At 37.9% G+C, this 14,460-nt stretch overlaps 1 protein-coding gene across 1 annotated transcript; it reads left to right on the top strand.

The window, feature by feature from the left end:
- Positions 1-10,362: 10,362 nt before the first annotated feature.
- On the top strand, positions 10,363-11,395 carry LOC105086541 (olfactory receptor 10R2). The gene has a single exon (XM_010977063.3). The coding sequence runs from the start codon at positions 10,392-10,394 to the stop codon at positions 11,331-11,333; it is 942 nt and encodes a 313-aa protein (XP_010975365.2). The 5' UTR covers positions 10,363-10,391; the 3' UTR covers positions 11,334-11,395.
- Positions 11,396-14,460: the final 3,065 nt, after the last annotated feature.

Here is a 14,460-nt window from a genome sequence, read left to right on the forward strand (position 1 = left end):
AGAGCCAATTTTTAACTGTTCAGTTAACTGTATGCCTGTTATGTGCCAGGGAGCATGTGTGCTTTCACACGTTTTCTCATTTACATGTCGAACACACACTGTAACATAAGGATCTTTAACACATGAGGAGAATGAGACTCAAAGAAGTTAAGATATTTTGGCTTTATACCATCAGAGAAACTCTAAGAAATCTATATAGATGTCGGAAAGAATTACTCATTTCTAGAACAAATTTTATTGTGTTTCACTGCTGTAAAGATTGATTATTCAGAAACAAATGTGTCAACAGATGAGTGCAAATGCATATCTAAGGTGTTGTGAAACAGAATAAAGGAAATCTCATTTAAAATGGAGTCAGAAGGCCAGAAGGGCCTTCACACGATACACCTCGACATCAATTACAGACCTGTATAAAGAAAGAAATCAATTACAAACCTCAAGAGGAGGAATTCTCCTTGCCCAGCAACAAGCCCAGCCAATGGGAAGTACTGCCCCAATCTAAACTCCCGTTTCCCGCTAATGGAATTTTGTTCAAAATAACCCCTCCCAACTTTCACTCTTTTCTCTACAAAGTACTGTTTCTCTTATTGGCTTGTTAGAAACTTGCCTATAGTGTTTGCTGTGGCACGCTTGCCCCAGATTGCAGTTTTCTGCTATTGTCAAGTAAACCCATTATGCTGGTAAAAGAACTGGCTGTTTCATTTTTTAGGACATCACTGTCTAGTTCCATGGAATAGTAGAGGGTAATCTGACTATCTGTTCTTACCCCTCCTTCTAGCAGTTCTTCCTTTCATGACGACAACAGGCAACCTTGGTACCCTCCATTCTGCAGCTAAGGTTAGAGGCTGTTGTTTGTCCCTGATCCACCATCCTCAACCTACATATTGGAATATCTTTTCCTTTCTTTGGGATTATTTTGTCCTTCCTTTGTCTGAGATTGGAACCTCATTATGGAGTCTCCTTCATATATATATTCGTGTCTTCCCCATGGTCTCCTGTCTTAGCCCCACATCTGTTCCCTGCACGTCATACTTATTGATTCTCTTCCAGAAGCTACTAATTGCACAATTGCTGAAGTAACTTAGGTAATCTAAACCAAAGTATTGAGTCAATATTAATGACAGAGAGAGCAAGAATTCCCTAATGACCAGAAAATCCATGATTAAACCCTGAATGACTTCCCTTGCCCTACAAAATAGAGCTAAGGATCTTCTGTCAGCAAGAATTTATCATCTAGTCTCTGCCTACCTCTCTGACGTTATTATTTCTAAGATTATTATTACCCATTTCTCATCTGTGCCTAGTTGTGCACTCTGAAGCTAATCGACTGTTTGCTGGTACTCAAAGTGGTACTCCCTCTATATTCTGCTGTTTGTCATGTACTCCCTCTTCTCTGCGGAATAGCTCTTGTCCTCTATTTAAATTGCATGTTTCAAGATTTCCTAAGCTACTCTCTCACTTTCCCTCTAAAACCTCTTTTGTCTCCTTATTAGAACCTGCCCATGCTAGTAGGCTCTGCGCTTTTTGTGTTCTTATAGCCATCATGATCTATTTTTATTATATGTTTTATTATTTCAACAAATGTTCATTCATTGCTTAATATGTACCAGATACTACTATAGGTATCAATGGTAAAAAACATGTGTGGTCTTTGCCCTCTAGAACTATGTCTGCTTTGAGACAGTTTCAGTAAAGAGGTAAACTCAGGGAAAAATAATTTACCAGAGGTTTTTAAAGGAAAAGCATATGTAGGTACTAGGGGAGGAAATACAAGGGGAGAAATCTAATTCAGATTGAATAGTGTGGAGCTGACATCCCTAGAAATTGATGTAGAACCCATAAACTGAAGAGTAAGTAGGAGTCATTAGGTAAAGGGGATTGTTTGGTGAGATTCTTTTAGACAGAAGGAGCAGCACGTACAAAAGCCCTGAAGCAAGAAAGCTAGGTGAGTTGGAGTTAAGCAAAGAAGGCCAGCATACAGTTTTTTGTCTCTCCCTACAATGAATTTAAATTTCCTAAATTTTTTATTAAACATAGCCTTCTGGATCCTGTTTCTTGTAAAGTGCTTGGAACAACAGAGATGTTTGTGTTAAGAATAGCGTTGCCTATTCTGCCATTTTCTGCTGCCAAGCTTGCTTAGCTACCTTCGTGTCCCGTCTTGGTGAAGGGCGACTCTGTCCGCTGCGGTGGCCAAGCACCTGAAGGTGGCGTCGCCTCTCTCTTACTTTTTTCTTCCCTACACCACACAGTGACTCAGTTACTGAGTCCTACAAATTCCGTGGGTTATGAGTTTTTCCATCGTATTTACTCCTTCTCCATTTCTGCAGTCTCATCCTGTCTCCTTTGAATCATTGTGAGAACTTCAGAACAGCAGTAGCAGAACAGCAGGAATTAGCCCAGGTCTCTTATTCTTCTCAGTCTGGCTCTCCTCCCACCTTGTGAGGCCGTGACCCCCTTCTTCTCGAGCTAGTTGAAACGTAGTTCTCTGAACATGGTGGAAGGTCAGAGCTACAAGAGGCTTTCCAGACAGCATTTTACAAGATGAACGTAGGGCCACTCGTAGGGACTAATGCTGGCTTGGAGGCTTCATTGCAACGGCCAGAATGTCAGTCCTGGGACTCTTCTCTGTGGAGTGGACTTTGGTTTTCTCCTCTACTGTTTCATTGCAACTGCTCTGAGATCTAAAGAAATTTTTCCCTCAGGCCCAAGGGGAATCAAACCCAGAAACATGCCTAACTATTTTATTTGCCTCACAGTAACAGCTTCTGTTAGATAGATGTGTTTTCCTTAACCAAATCTGTCCAGTCATATAACCAAATAATGCTTTGTTCATCAAGGGAGGGAGTGAGGTAGCATGCAGGAATCTGCATAAATTCATTCTTAATACTAACTCTTCACTCAATAAACTTTGCATTTAGATTCCTGTAAAGTAAGAGACTGGCATGTTTCTATTTCAGACACTATAAAACTGAAAGTTTGAAAATTTATTTATTGTTGTCCTGAAAGCTGTCTGTCCTGGGGCGAGTAGTGTACCCTGTCTGAACCTCACCTGTCATATTTGTTATAATAACTTACATAACTATGTTGTCTTATCTTTTATAAACATTTTAAATTAATTTTTATTCATCTAATATTTTTGTTCAAATTGACTTCCTTTTAAACATATATACTAGTTAATTCTTTGCATTGCTATCATTTAATTCCAAGGTTTGATATACTCAAATTTTCTAATGTGATTAAAATGAATATATTAGGAGTTATCATCATAATAAAAGTCCATTTACCACCCATCACCATATAAAGTTGTTACACTGTTAGTGAGTATATTCCTTATGTGTGCGCGTCACTCCTGCGACATTTATTTTATAGCTGAAAAATGTGTACCTTACTTAATCCCTTTTTTTGTCTGCCCTTCCACCTCCCTTTCCTTTTGGAAACCACCAGTTTGTTCTCCGTATCAATGAGCCTCTTTCTTCTTTGTTTTGTTTGCTTGTTTTGTTTTGTTTTAGATTCCACATGTAAGTAGAATCATGTGGTACTTGTTTTTCTTGGTACAGTATGCAGCATGCGGTAGATCACTGATAAATGTTTCTTAGCTGTCTTTGAATAAAGGACTGCTCTACTTGGCTAAATAGAACACCTGAAAGTACACATGAAAATGTAGTAATATTTGTGCGGAAATTATCACAGTATGGTAACTTTAGAATAAAGATTCTAAAATTCAGGAAGTGAAGGCTGCTAGTTTTTTAAGGCATAGCATCATTATGGTGTGTTTTATCAGTCAAGCACTCATAATCCAGACCACAAGCAGGAATATTCAAGGGGAAGGGACATAGACCACACACCTCATTGGGAAAAGGCTCAAAATGTTTGTGATTATTTTTAATTTTATATGGTCTTCTCTCTGCTTATAAATTGTTTGCACTGTTACCATTTACAATATATACCCACTTTCCCCTCTAAGACCTCTCAAAATATCATCCAATTACAGCATCTGGCTAACTCTTTCAAGGTCCAGGATCTTGTGATCTAAATCAAATCCACATTCATGTGAGTTGCTTTAAGTGTAGTTCCTTCCAGTCTGAAGCTCTAAAGTGAACTAAAGATGCAGGCTGTCTGCCCCCGACACACCTGGAATACAGTGGTGTGACAGGCATAGGGCACCTGCAGTAGACACCCCCTTTGGACAAGGGGGAAATGAAGCACATAGCAGTCACTGGTCCACAGGAATTCTGAAACCCAGCTGGGTACATGCTGACTTTCATTAGGACTTGGCCCTATTCCATGGGAATGATTCTCCACGTGTCTTTGTTCTAACCTGTAGGATCTTTTTCCTTGTCTCTGATCATTCTTTCTTATCCACAAGACGTGGCCAATATTTGCAGTTGAGTGTTTGTCATAGCCTCATTACTCCCTGTAAGAAAGAAGGTTGGGGGTCCTAAGATCTTTTTATTTTTATTGTTTCTGTCCCCTTTAGCACAGGTTGATATAATTCCTTAAAAAAATACTTTGTGGGTTTCTTATGTATCAATTTATAAAGTTAATTTCACTGAAGTCATACTCACATTCTCTTCTTTATTACAGGCTACCTGTGAGGATGATGTATGACCATTCCCTTAAAATTTAAAAAAAATCTGTTGTTTAATTTAGAGGATTTATTCCCTTAGGATCCATAAAAACCTTATTTGGCATGGGCTAAAATATTTCTGAATTCTCATAAAGAGTCTTACAGCCACATTCTTGAGATCTTTACCCTGAGACAAAGGTTTACTGAAGCACCTTGAATTTGATCTTTTTCCTGAAGCCATTTCTTACTTTGAGACTCTTCCTAGAAATTTCCACTGGACATTCTATGAGTTTTCTAAGTACTTTTTGTGTTTTTCACGTATGGTACGTCCAACTTCCCAGCAAAGCATATAAGTATCCCCTTTTTACCAAAGTATAAGAGCAGTTTCCTCTGTGTTCTTCAGATGCTTACCAAGAGTTGCCTCAAGCCTTTCCACCTTTCAGTTGCAGACTCCTTAAGCCTTTACAGATTCTCCTACCACCAATTCCAAACTCAATGCCATATTTTTAAAGTTTTAATTACAACAGTACCCTGCCTTTAGATATCGAATTCTGTTCTAATTATATATTGCTCTATAGCAGACTATCCATAACTTGTGTGTTAAAGTAGCAATGCTTACTCGTTTTGCACACAAATCTACAATTTTGTCAGGGCCCCAAGGGGACAGCTTGGGTGGCTCAACTAGGACTGAAGGACTCATTCACAAAATTGCTCACATATGTTGCTGGTTAACTCATGCCAACTGTTGGCTGTGTGCTTATCTGGAGTTGTTGGTCAGGACCTTGGTTTCTTATCACATGAATTTTCTAAGTGCTGTTTGGGGTTCCATAAAATCATGGTGACTAGGATACAAAAGTGGATGTTCCAAGAGACGTGAAGTCGGAAGCTCTGGATTCTAGAGACCAGAGTTTATAAATCAATGTAGCATCACTTTTGCTATAATCTGTTTGTCAAAGTAGTCATTCAGACTACCCAGGCTCAGAGGAAAGAGGCAATACACCATCTCTCTAGGTGAGGATGTAAAAATAGTGTGTGGCTCTATTTAATCTTCTGTATGTCTAGAGAAAGGTAAAGCCTATAGATCAATCTTCTCAGCAAAGTAGTTCCTGAAGATCTAGCCATGTCCCAATCTCTGACATAACTGAAAGAGACAGAAGCCACCCAGTCCTAGTCATCAAATTCTTAATACCTTGCAATTTTCTCCTCCTGTTCCATCCCTATAGCACCTCTGATAAAACTTACACAGGAGCAGTTCACATGAGCCCCTTCAGAGAGACATGCATGAGTGTCTAGCATTTGTCCATTTATGGCCCAGGTGTCTGGACTCACTGGCAGAAGGAATGAATGTGCAATCTGAAATTGGGAGGAAATTCTACTAAAGATAGGTCTCAGCTAACACGTATAACAGGGCACTATCACATTTTACTCCACAAGCCAAATTTTCTTTCTTTCTTTATTGAACAGATGTCAGTCATGCTCACATTATATTCCAGGAACAAATGAGTTTCCCATGTGTCTGGAAGACTTATCCTGCTTCTGCTACTCTAATATTCTGCCCTCTGTTATTTGTACCTTTCTTCCCCTCTTCTAGCTTTCAGAAATGAGAATGTTAAAAGGATCTTTTTCTCCAACCTGAGAATAAACATTTAGAGTCAGTAGGCAGGGAAACTCAAAGAAGGTAGTTCCCTTATGTCTGTTTTAACAAACAGTGCCCAGAAAACCTCCATCTCCATAATAAGTCCCCAGAGAATTTCTAAGAGGAAACCAGCTAACTTGCACAGTGCATTAAAAAGGGCCTTCTCTTTGGCCAGCTAATTCTCATAGTTTATTACCACAGTTCTACCTGCTAACTGGGGAAATTATGGGTAAGTATTGGGCACCATGTGGTAATTAGCTCCCTATGGAGATAGGGATCTCAATAACCAACCAAGACATTGAGAACATCACAACGTAAAAAGGAAAGACCACTGGTGATACTCATCAAGAAAATAGCTAAACTGCCCATGGATAAAGGCACAGGTGATATTTTTCTATGGAATGATGTAGATAGTTTTCTCATACTGATGCAGAGGGTTTGTAGGAAATGGAAAAAAAAATTTGGGGCCCTATGACAAGGAAGATAATTTTGGCAAATTTCACCTAGAAGCCATAGATATTTCCAGAAAGTGTCTGGAGAATGAAGACACATGCATGTCACTGGATACTAGAACTCTGGTTTAAAGGAATGTAAAAATTTTATTTTAATTTATGGACATTTATTTCCTTCTTGAGAAGAGCAGTGACAATCTGGTCATTTATATGTTTTTCAAATTTAAAAATTGTTGGGTTTTCCCTTGAGCGAGTGATCTGTTTTCACCTGGTTATTAGTGGTGGAAAATAGAAAATCATAGAAATGGATGAAGGAAAATGAAGGATAAAAATGAAGGATAAAAGGAAGGCAGGGCCACAAGATAAGTTTTGATTTTTTTTTTCATAGGGAGATACAGTATTAGAAAGAAAGAAAATAAAAATTTATATAGAATATGGAACATATGGAGAACATAGAAAGTGTGTTTACTTAGGAGGCACGTGATGGTTCATAGGGGGCCAAGCTGCTATAAAGTGTACTGATTGATATCATTACTAATTCATTAATGGACTCTTTCATTTACTTACTCATCGAGTCCTTGTAGTCCGTATATGCCACTTTTTTAAGTGTTGGGTTATGTTTCAAGGATACACAGGGAATAAATTGTGGCCTTTATCCTTAAGGCTGTCAAGTCTATTGGTGAGATAATCAGGAAAAAATAATTTTGATATAATATGTTGAGTATTTTGATAAAGACACATGAAGGAAGCTTTAAGTATGCAACACACAACAGACTATCCCTGGATGGTTTAAAGTTCAATCACTGATGACTTTAAAATAAGTTTAAAGAATGAATGGGCCACAGATGAAGATAAAAGGAAACCAGAGGATGAGATTTCTGTTTCTTTCTCACGTTCTCTCTCAGAAAAGAAGTCTTGAAATATGAAGGCGTAGGTAGAAAACTGTAAGTATTTCAGTGCAAGTCCTGTGTAATAAAGATTTAGAGAATAAGGTTGTAAATGTAGATGGGGAGGATAATTGGTTGCCTTTTTAACTAACTTAAGGATGTTGGCTTTACCCTATAGGTGATGAAGAGTTACTGAGCAAGATAATGAAAGATCAGTTTACTCTTTGCACTTGTTAAGACAATTTAATTACTCTATTTTTCCCTTTCTTTTCCCCTCTTTTCATTTTTCTAAAGCTTTTTTGTTTTTTAATCTATAATATCTTCCTTTCCAAACTCAGGACACTATCTTCTGTTGACTATTTTTTGCAGCACCCTAGAGCAAGTTAAGTACAGTCGAAATTATTGACAGTAGATTTATTTTCAAACTTTGGTTCCCACATAGGTTCCAAGGTGAGTTTGAAAAAGTAGATGACATATTGCGAGAGTTGGTATGGGAGGGTCGTGGAATAGCCATTGATTAGTGTGGCCTTCCATTTCTTTCAGAAATTCCAGCTTTTGGGGGATAACTATTCATTGTTCTCTCTGAGGCTGATTCTGTAAAAGAGAAACTCCTCAAAGAAAGGAGACCAGCAAATTGGAAAAGTAGAGATGATATTTCAGGAAGAATACTAGAGGAGACTTTGTTCCAGTTAAATGTTCAGTGTGTACTGCCTGCTCATAAAGTTTAGAGAGAAGGCAATTCAAAGTTACCAAAATAGGAGTTAAAGCTCTTGATTCTTGTCCTATTTCAAAATTTTGCTAGACCAGACCTTTTCCTAAGCAAATGATCAAATAATAATAGAAATTGCGTTTTTTGTAAAGGACTTTAAGACCAACAATAGGGTACTTTTAAAAATAAAATTAAAAAGATTGGTTAGTGAGATAAGGTGAAAACCACTTGATAATCAGAAAAGAAAATGAGATGGCAGCAATTTTTAATGGGTCTTTTGTGCCTGCATTTTGAGAGTGTTTGAGAGTTTTTTCATCCCAAAATGTTGAAGCAGGTTAATATTGTATGCTAGATTAGTATCAAGGGAACAAGTTTAGAAAATCTCTGAAATCAAATGCCATCTATGTTTACGTTTTGAAATAATTTAGAAAAGAAACTGGGATCATCGGTCATTTGTTTTCTCAACACGTTTTCAGGTACTTGATTTTTACTAGACACTATGGTATGTGTTGAGATCAGTTTTTGGTCTCCAGTAAGTTACATTTGTGGAGACCTGGACAAACTCATAATACTAGTGGCAAAGCAAGTAAGATTCTAGTGATTGCTAAGGAAACCCAAAGAACGTCATAAAGCATGATTAAGAAGTTGTAGGAAGGATCAATGAGTATGTGTTATTTTAACTGGGAATTTAAAGAAAGTCTCAAAATGAAAAGAAGAAAAAAACCACAATAACAAACATAAAACATGGGCTATTTCCAGACTTTGAGAGTAGTATAAAAAATTACATGATCAAATTTTCTCAGTGCTAAAGTGCATGCCATGGACTCTATACTGGCAATCATGAGTAGAAGGCTACATTTGGGAAAAGTGTGAAAGACTGTAGTTGTTTTGACTTTATAGATCATTGTGGGTTATTTAGTTTTGTTAATAGGGAAAGATTTGTCCTATAGAAGTACAGCTCTGTGGCCATTATGGAGGGTAAATTAGAGTGGGATGAGATAGAATCCAGAGGATCCATTTATAATGATTTGGGTCAGTCCAAGTAAGAGCTAATTTCTGGCAGGAAAGAATAAATGGACCCTAGAAGTATTACAGAACAAAGCAGATTGGAGGCTGAGAGTTTCATGTGTTTATACATGTCTCAGAAATTTACAGCTTGGATGACTAAGAGGCTTTTGAAACTTTATTGAGATACAGAATCCAGGTAAAGGAACACATTTGGGTGTGAGGTTGAAGAGGATAATAATATTTTAATTAAAAATATATAATCTATTACCAGCAATAATAACCATGTAAGAGGCCTTAGGGAAAGTGCCTGAGACTTCCTACTCAGGAATTCACAGATAGATCCTGGCAATGATAGACTGTTGGGTCTCCAAGTCAGGTATGTCAAGGTGAAGACATAGGACCAAATGGGCAACTGGTGAATGCTGAATCAAAGCTAAATTATTCTAGCAACTCATTTTCTGCAGGGGGAAATTGGACCTAGTACCCTATAAGAATATGTAGAGGAATCATAACACTAGCTTTAAGTCAGTAACAGTAGCTTTAATCCAAATTAATTTTGGTGAATGATTGTATGGAACTAGGATATATGGTTAGGAATGAAAAAGAACTCTGTGCTTTGAGGACAAGCAACACAGAACAGTTCAATGGATGTTGCCCCAGATGAGGAATGTATTAAAAGCAGATGGGAACTGGATCTTCAGATATTACTGTTATTGCTTATGGAATATATGCATCAATAATATGAATAAAACTATGACCACTTAAAGCCATAATTAATATAGATAAAGATTTTTTTTGAGGATTAGATTACCAGAAATTAAGCAGAGACTATAAAAGTTGCAAAGGAAGGTGGTTGAAGAATAAGCTTTATTTGAGCCAATGTTTGTACATTTCATGTGAACACTTGTCCCCATATGCACTACTAAAATCATTGGCAGATAAATAGCAGTATGGTGCACAATAATTTAGGATAGTATCTGAGTAGTTTACAATCTTTCTTTATCCTTGCATGCCTTCTCTTTCAAACCAGACAGTGCTAGCTACTTTGTGAAGGTTAAGCCTTCCTAATTTCTCACTTTCAAAGTTCTCTGGACCCGGTCACATCGACTTGACTGTGTGGGATCAACGCTCCATGGCCAATTCCTCCTGCGTTACCGAGTTCCTCCTGCTGGGTTTCTCCAGCCTTGGGGAATTGCAGCGTGTCCTCTTTGTGGTCTTTCTCTGCCTCTATTTGATCATCCTGAGTGGAAACCTCACTATCATCTCAGTCATCTGCTTGGATCACGGCCTCCACACACCCATGTACTTCTTTCTAGGTGTCCTTTCCACCTCTGAGACCTTCTACACAATTGTTATCCTGCCCGAGATGCTTATCAATCTGCTCTCTGTACTCAGGACACTCTCCTTCATGAGTTGTGTCTTCCAGATGTACTTCTTCCTTGGCTTTGCTGTCACCAATTGCCTGCTTCTGGGAGTGATGGGCTATGATCGCTATGCTGCCATCTGTCAGCCTTTGCACTACGCCATTCTCATGAGCTGGAGGGTATGTGGGCAACTGGCAGTGACTTGTATTCTTGGTGGTTTTATAGTATCTCTGGTGGGAACAACTTTGGTCTTTAGCCTCCCTTTCTGTGGCTCCAACAAGGTCAACAATTACTTTTGTGATATTTCAGCAGTCATCCGTCTCGCCTGTGCTGACACCTACATCAATGAACTGATCATCTTCATTGGTGGGGTCTTGGTGCTTGTTGTGCCTTTGATCTTCATCTGCATCTCTTATGGATTTATTGTCTCCACTGTCCTGAAGATCTCATCAGCTGAAGGCAAGCGGAAAGCATTCTCCACCTGTGCCTCTCATCTCATCGTGGTCATTGTTCACTACGGCTGTGCGTCCTCTGTCTACCTGCGACCCTCAGCCCAGTATACAACAGGCACAGACAGGCTGGTGACAGTGACTTACACCGTCATCACCCCACTGTTGAACCCCATGGTATACAGCCTCAGGAACAGAGATGTACAGCTGGCTGTTCGGAGGATGATTATGAAGACTAGGTTTTCTGTTAAGTCTTTTTAATGAAAACATTTCCAACAGTACACACACATTTGGGCCAAATGTTTCACTATTTAAGTCATAAAAGTTTGTAGTCTGTTTATCTGTATAAGTCTGTGCCCTTGGATGAGTTGTTTGACATTGTGGGGCTGTAATGATCTCTTAAGTAAAGCAGACATAGTAATATGTTTACCTGAAGGTTGAGGCGAAGATTAAGGGAGATAGGAAAGTATCTGTTACTAAAGAATAACTCTCCTACTCTTCCTCTTCTTCCAGAGATAGTTCTCAAAAGGGTCTCAGCAACCATTATCTCTTGTCCTGTGATTGGCTTGTTAGTCCAAATCTCTGTTGTTCCTCTTTGTTTAAGGTTATGTTCAGTTTAAAATGAGGTGCTCAGGCCTGAAAGTGGTATCGATACTGGAGTATGACATGATGGGGGAAAAGTTATTGTAATGGCAATTAGAAGACTAAGCTTGATGTTATTTAGGTCATGACTTTAAGAAAACCATGGGTGTTCTCCAAATCTGATTTTTAAATATGGAAAATTAGGGTAATATAATTTTTCTCTTTTAGTTCACAGGGATTTTGTTTGTAACTAATAGATAAGAGAATGCACATGTAACATGTAAATCTGCACAGAATGGAAGACTCATTATATTAATCATGGCTTTGCCCCCATCTCTACAAGGGCCTTTTATTTCTTTGGTTTTCAAAAAAAAATGATATTTCTTGGTGCCTTTTCTTACCACTCCTTTCAACCACTCCTTATGTAACAGAAGATACACTATATAAATGAATAGAAAATAATAACCATCCAGTCCTGCCTCAGGCCTCAGGCTGACGAAGATGTCTACATGGTCTTCTACCCTAAATGTATTAATAAGAGGAGCTCCCAGTTTCAAATTTGTCATCTGAGTATATAATATAAGAAAGTGAAGGACTTGGGTGGTCATCTTGTCTACCATCTACCTGTACAGATATTCCTTCATCAGTATCACCAAGGGAAGCCAGCCTGCACTGACTGGATATCACAAAATGTACATTCCTGTTGTTTTCAGCTCTCATTTTGTTATTTCCCCTCATTTTAGTTGATAACTTGCCTGTCTGTGATTTTCACACTTTCTCTCTCTTGTGTCCTACAGTAAGTCTAATCTTTGGTTCACAGGTGTTTAAGACAGTTATGATGCTAATCTGGTCCTTTCCCATTACTCCAGCGACCTGAATTTCAAACACCTTACCTTCTTGTGTGCAGTCCTCTACACATTCTGCCATTTATCAATATTCTTTTTAAAGCTTAGTGAATAAAACTGAAGTTTATATTGCATGTGTGACCTCCATTTTCAGGGTAAAATGTCACTGTATTCTCCCTTGTTATTTTTATCTAGTTTTCCAAATCAAAGTTTATAAAATCATCAGTAATGTGCTCATATTTTAAATTATTACCTCTATTCCTATCTCCCATTTTTCAGTCTTTGGATTAAGCCTTTTAATATTATGTTCATTCCTACTAGTCAAATGATTGAGGCATTTAAGTTACTACATTTCTCTATAAGTACAGCATCGGTCATCTCCATTATTTTGTTCTTTTTTTTTTCCTTCCTAATAGGTTTGCAAGTGTCATTTATTACCCAAACATTTTTTAAGGAATGGAATATTTATTTATTACGGATAATTCTTTGTTGATATTTAAATAACTTCTGATATTTAAATGTTTTTTTTTGTGTGCTAGTGAGAGCATGTGATTGGTATAAGTTCTATTTTTAGAATTTATTGAATTTTTATTATTGGTTTCTTCCAAATTATTTCTGATGAAATATTTTCATTTGGATTAAAATGTTTGTATACATGTTACAGATAATATTTTAATCTTGTTAATTAAACTATTTTACTATACGATATCATTATTTGTTTTGTGTATGTGTGACCTGTCATGGTTTAGTGGTGCAGAATCCAAATACTTCACTGCCTTTGTAATTAGTAGCTTTCCACTATATTTCTAACAATATTGACTTTTTAATTTTGTTATGGAATCTGTATTCTTTAATTCTAAATAAACCTGTTGGGATTTAACATATGTATTCTGCCCCAAAGTGTTGCAAAATGGTGTTAGGAGTATAAAAAACGTAAAAGCACTCATCAAGAAGGTTGACAGTAAAGGACAGTACACAGACGATATCACAAAAATTATAGAAACAAGCAAAAAATGGTTCCAAGTAGAAGAAAGAATGCTGAAAATAGACCTGCACAAGGTGGGAAACCAACCAAAAGCAAACCAATTCACAGCACATAACTGTGTCTGAACAGTTGAGTCTCTCAGATGACACTGAAAAGAGTAAGACTGATTTAATGTTCTATGAGGAACACAGCGTCTCAGTCAGCGCTTCTTGAATCATCTGCAGTGAAGGACCAATTAGTTTTCTTTCTCCATTTTATCACAAGCCAGTGCTTCAGCAAAACACAATAAAAATGCATTACTAGAAAATGAAATGAAAAATCTAACTGTTCTATTCTCTGTTCCAAGAGATGTGTCCACAGACTAGATGTTTCAGAAATATCAAATTCTATAAAAGTTGCTTAATACTTGCATTCAACTCCTAAACCCATCTTGTCAAAGTCAGTAACAAGGAGCTCACATATTGTAAACTGTCATCTGAGAAGCATTACTTTATATTTCGTCCACGCCAGGATGAAATTGGAGACATTTTTAATGGCAGTTAAACCAGAGGAGTTCCAGGCTAGACGTACCAGGCAGAACTGGGGCAAACGTGAGGAGCTGTCCCTAAGACAGAGGCTTGAATCTAACTGCCCTGGTAGCATGGGGCATCACCAGCTCATTTCTCGCACTCAGACCCCGGAAGGTTGACGGCCAGCCTTAAACAATTCCACTGGGGAGTAGAAGGATTTCTTTCTGCAGCAAGTGACTGCAAGTTAGGGGTCACCTCCGCAAATTGAGTAATGTTGCTCTGCCTGACTCTCCTGCATTGCAGCCCGCAAGTTCACAACGGACACCCACGTACAGAGAGCTTTTGGCAAGCTTTTTCGTGCCATAGTCTGGACTACATCTGAACATCTGAGGATTGCCAGACATTGAAAGAAGACTTGAACTTGAAACCCAGAGATCAAAACATAAGAGCAAAAAATTCTCAAAGGA

This window comes from Camelus dromedarius, chromosome 23 (genome assembly GCF_036321535.1).
Source record: "Camelus dromedarius isolate mCamDro1 chromosome 23, mCamDro1.pat, whole genome shotgun sequence".
NCBI lineage: Eukaryota > Metazoa > Chordata > Mammalia > Artiodactyla > Camelidae > Camelus > Camelus dromedarius.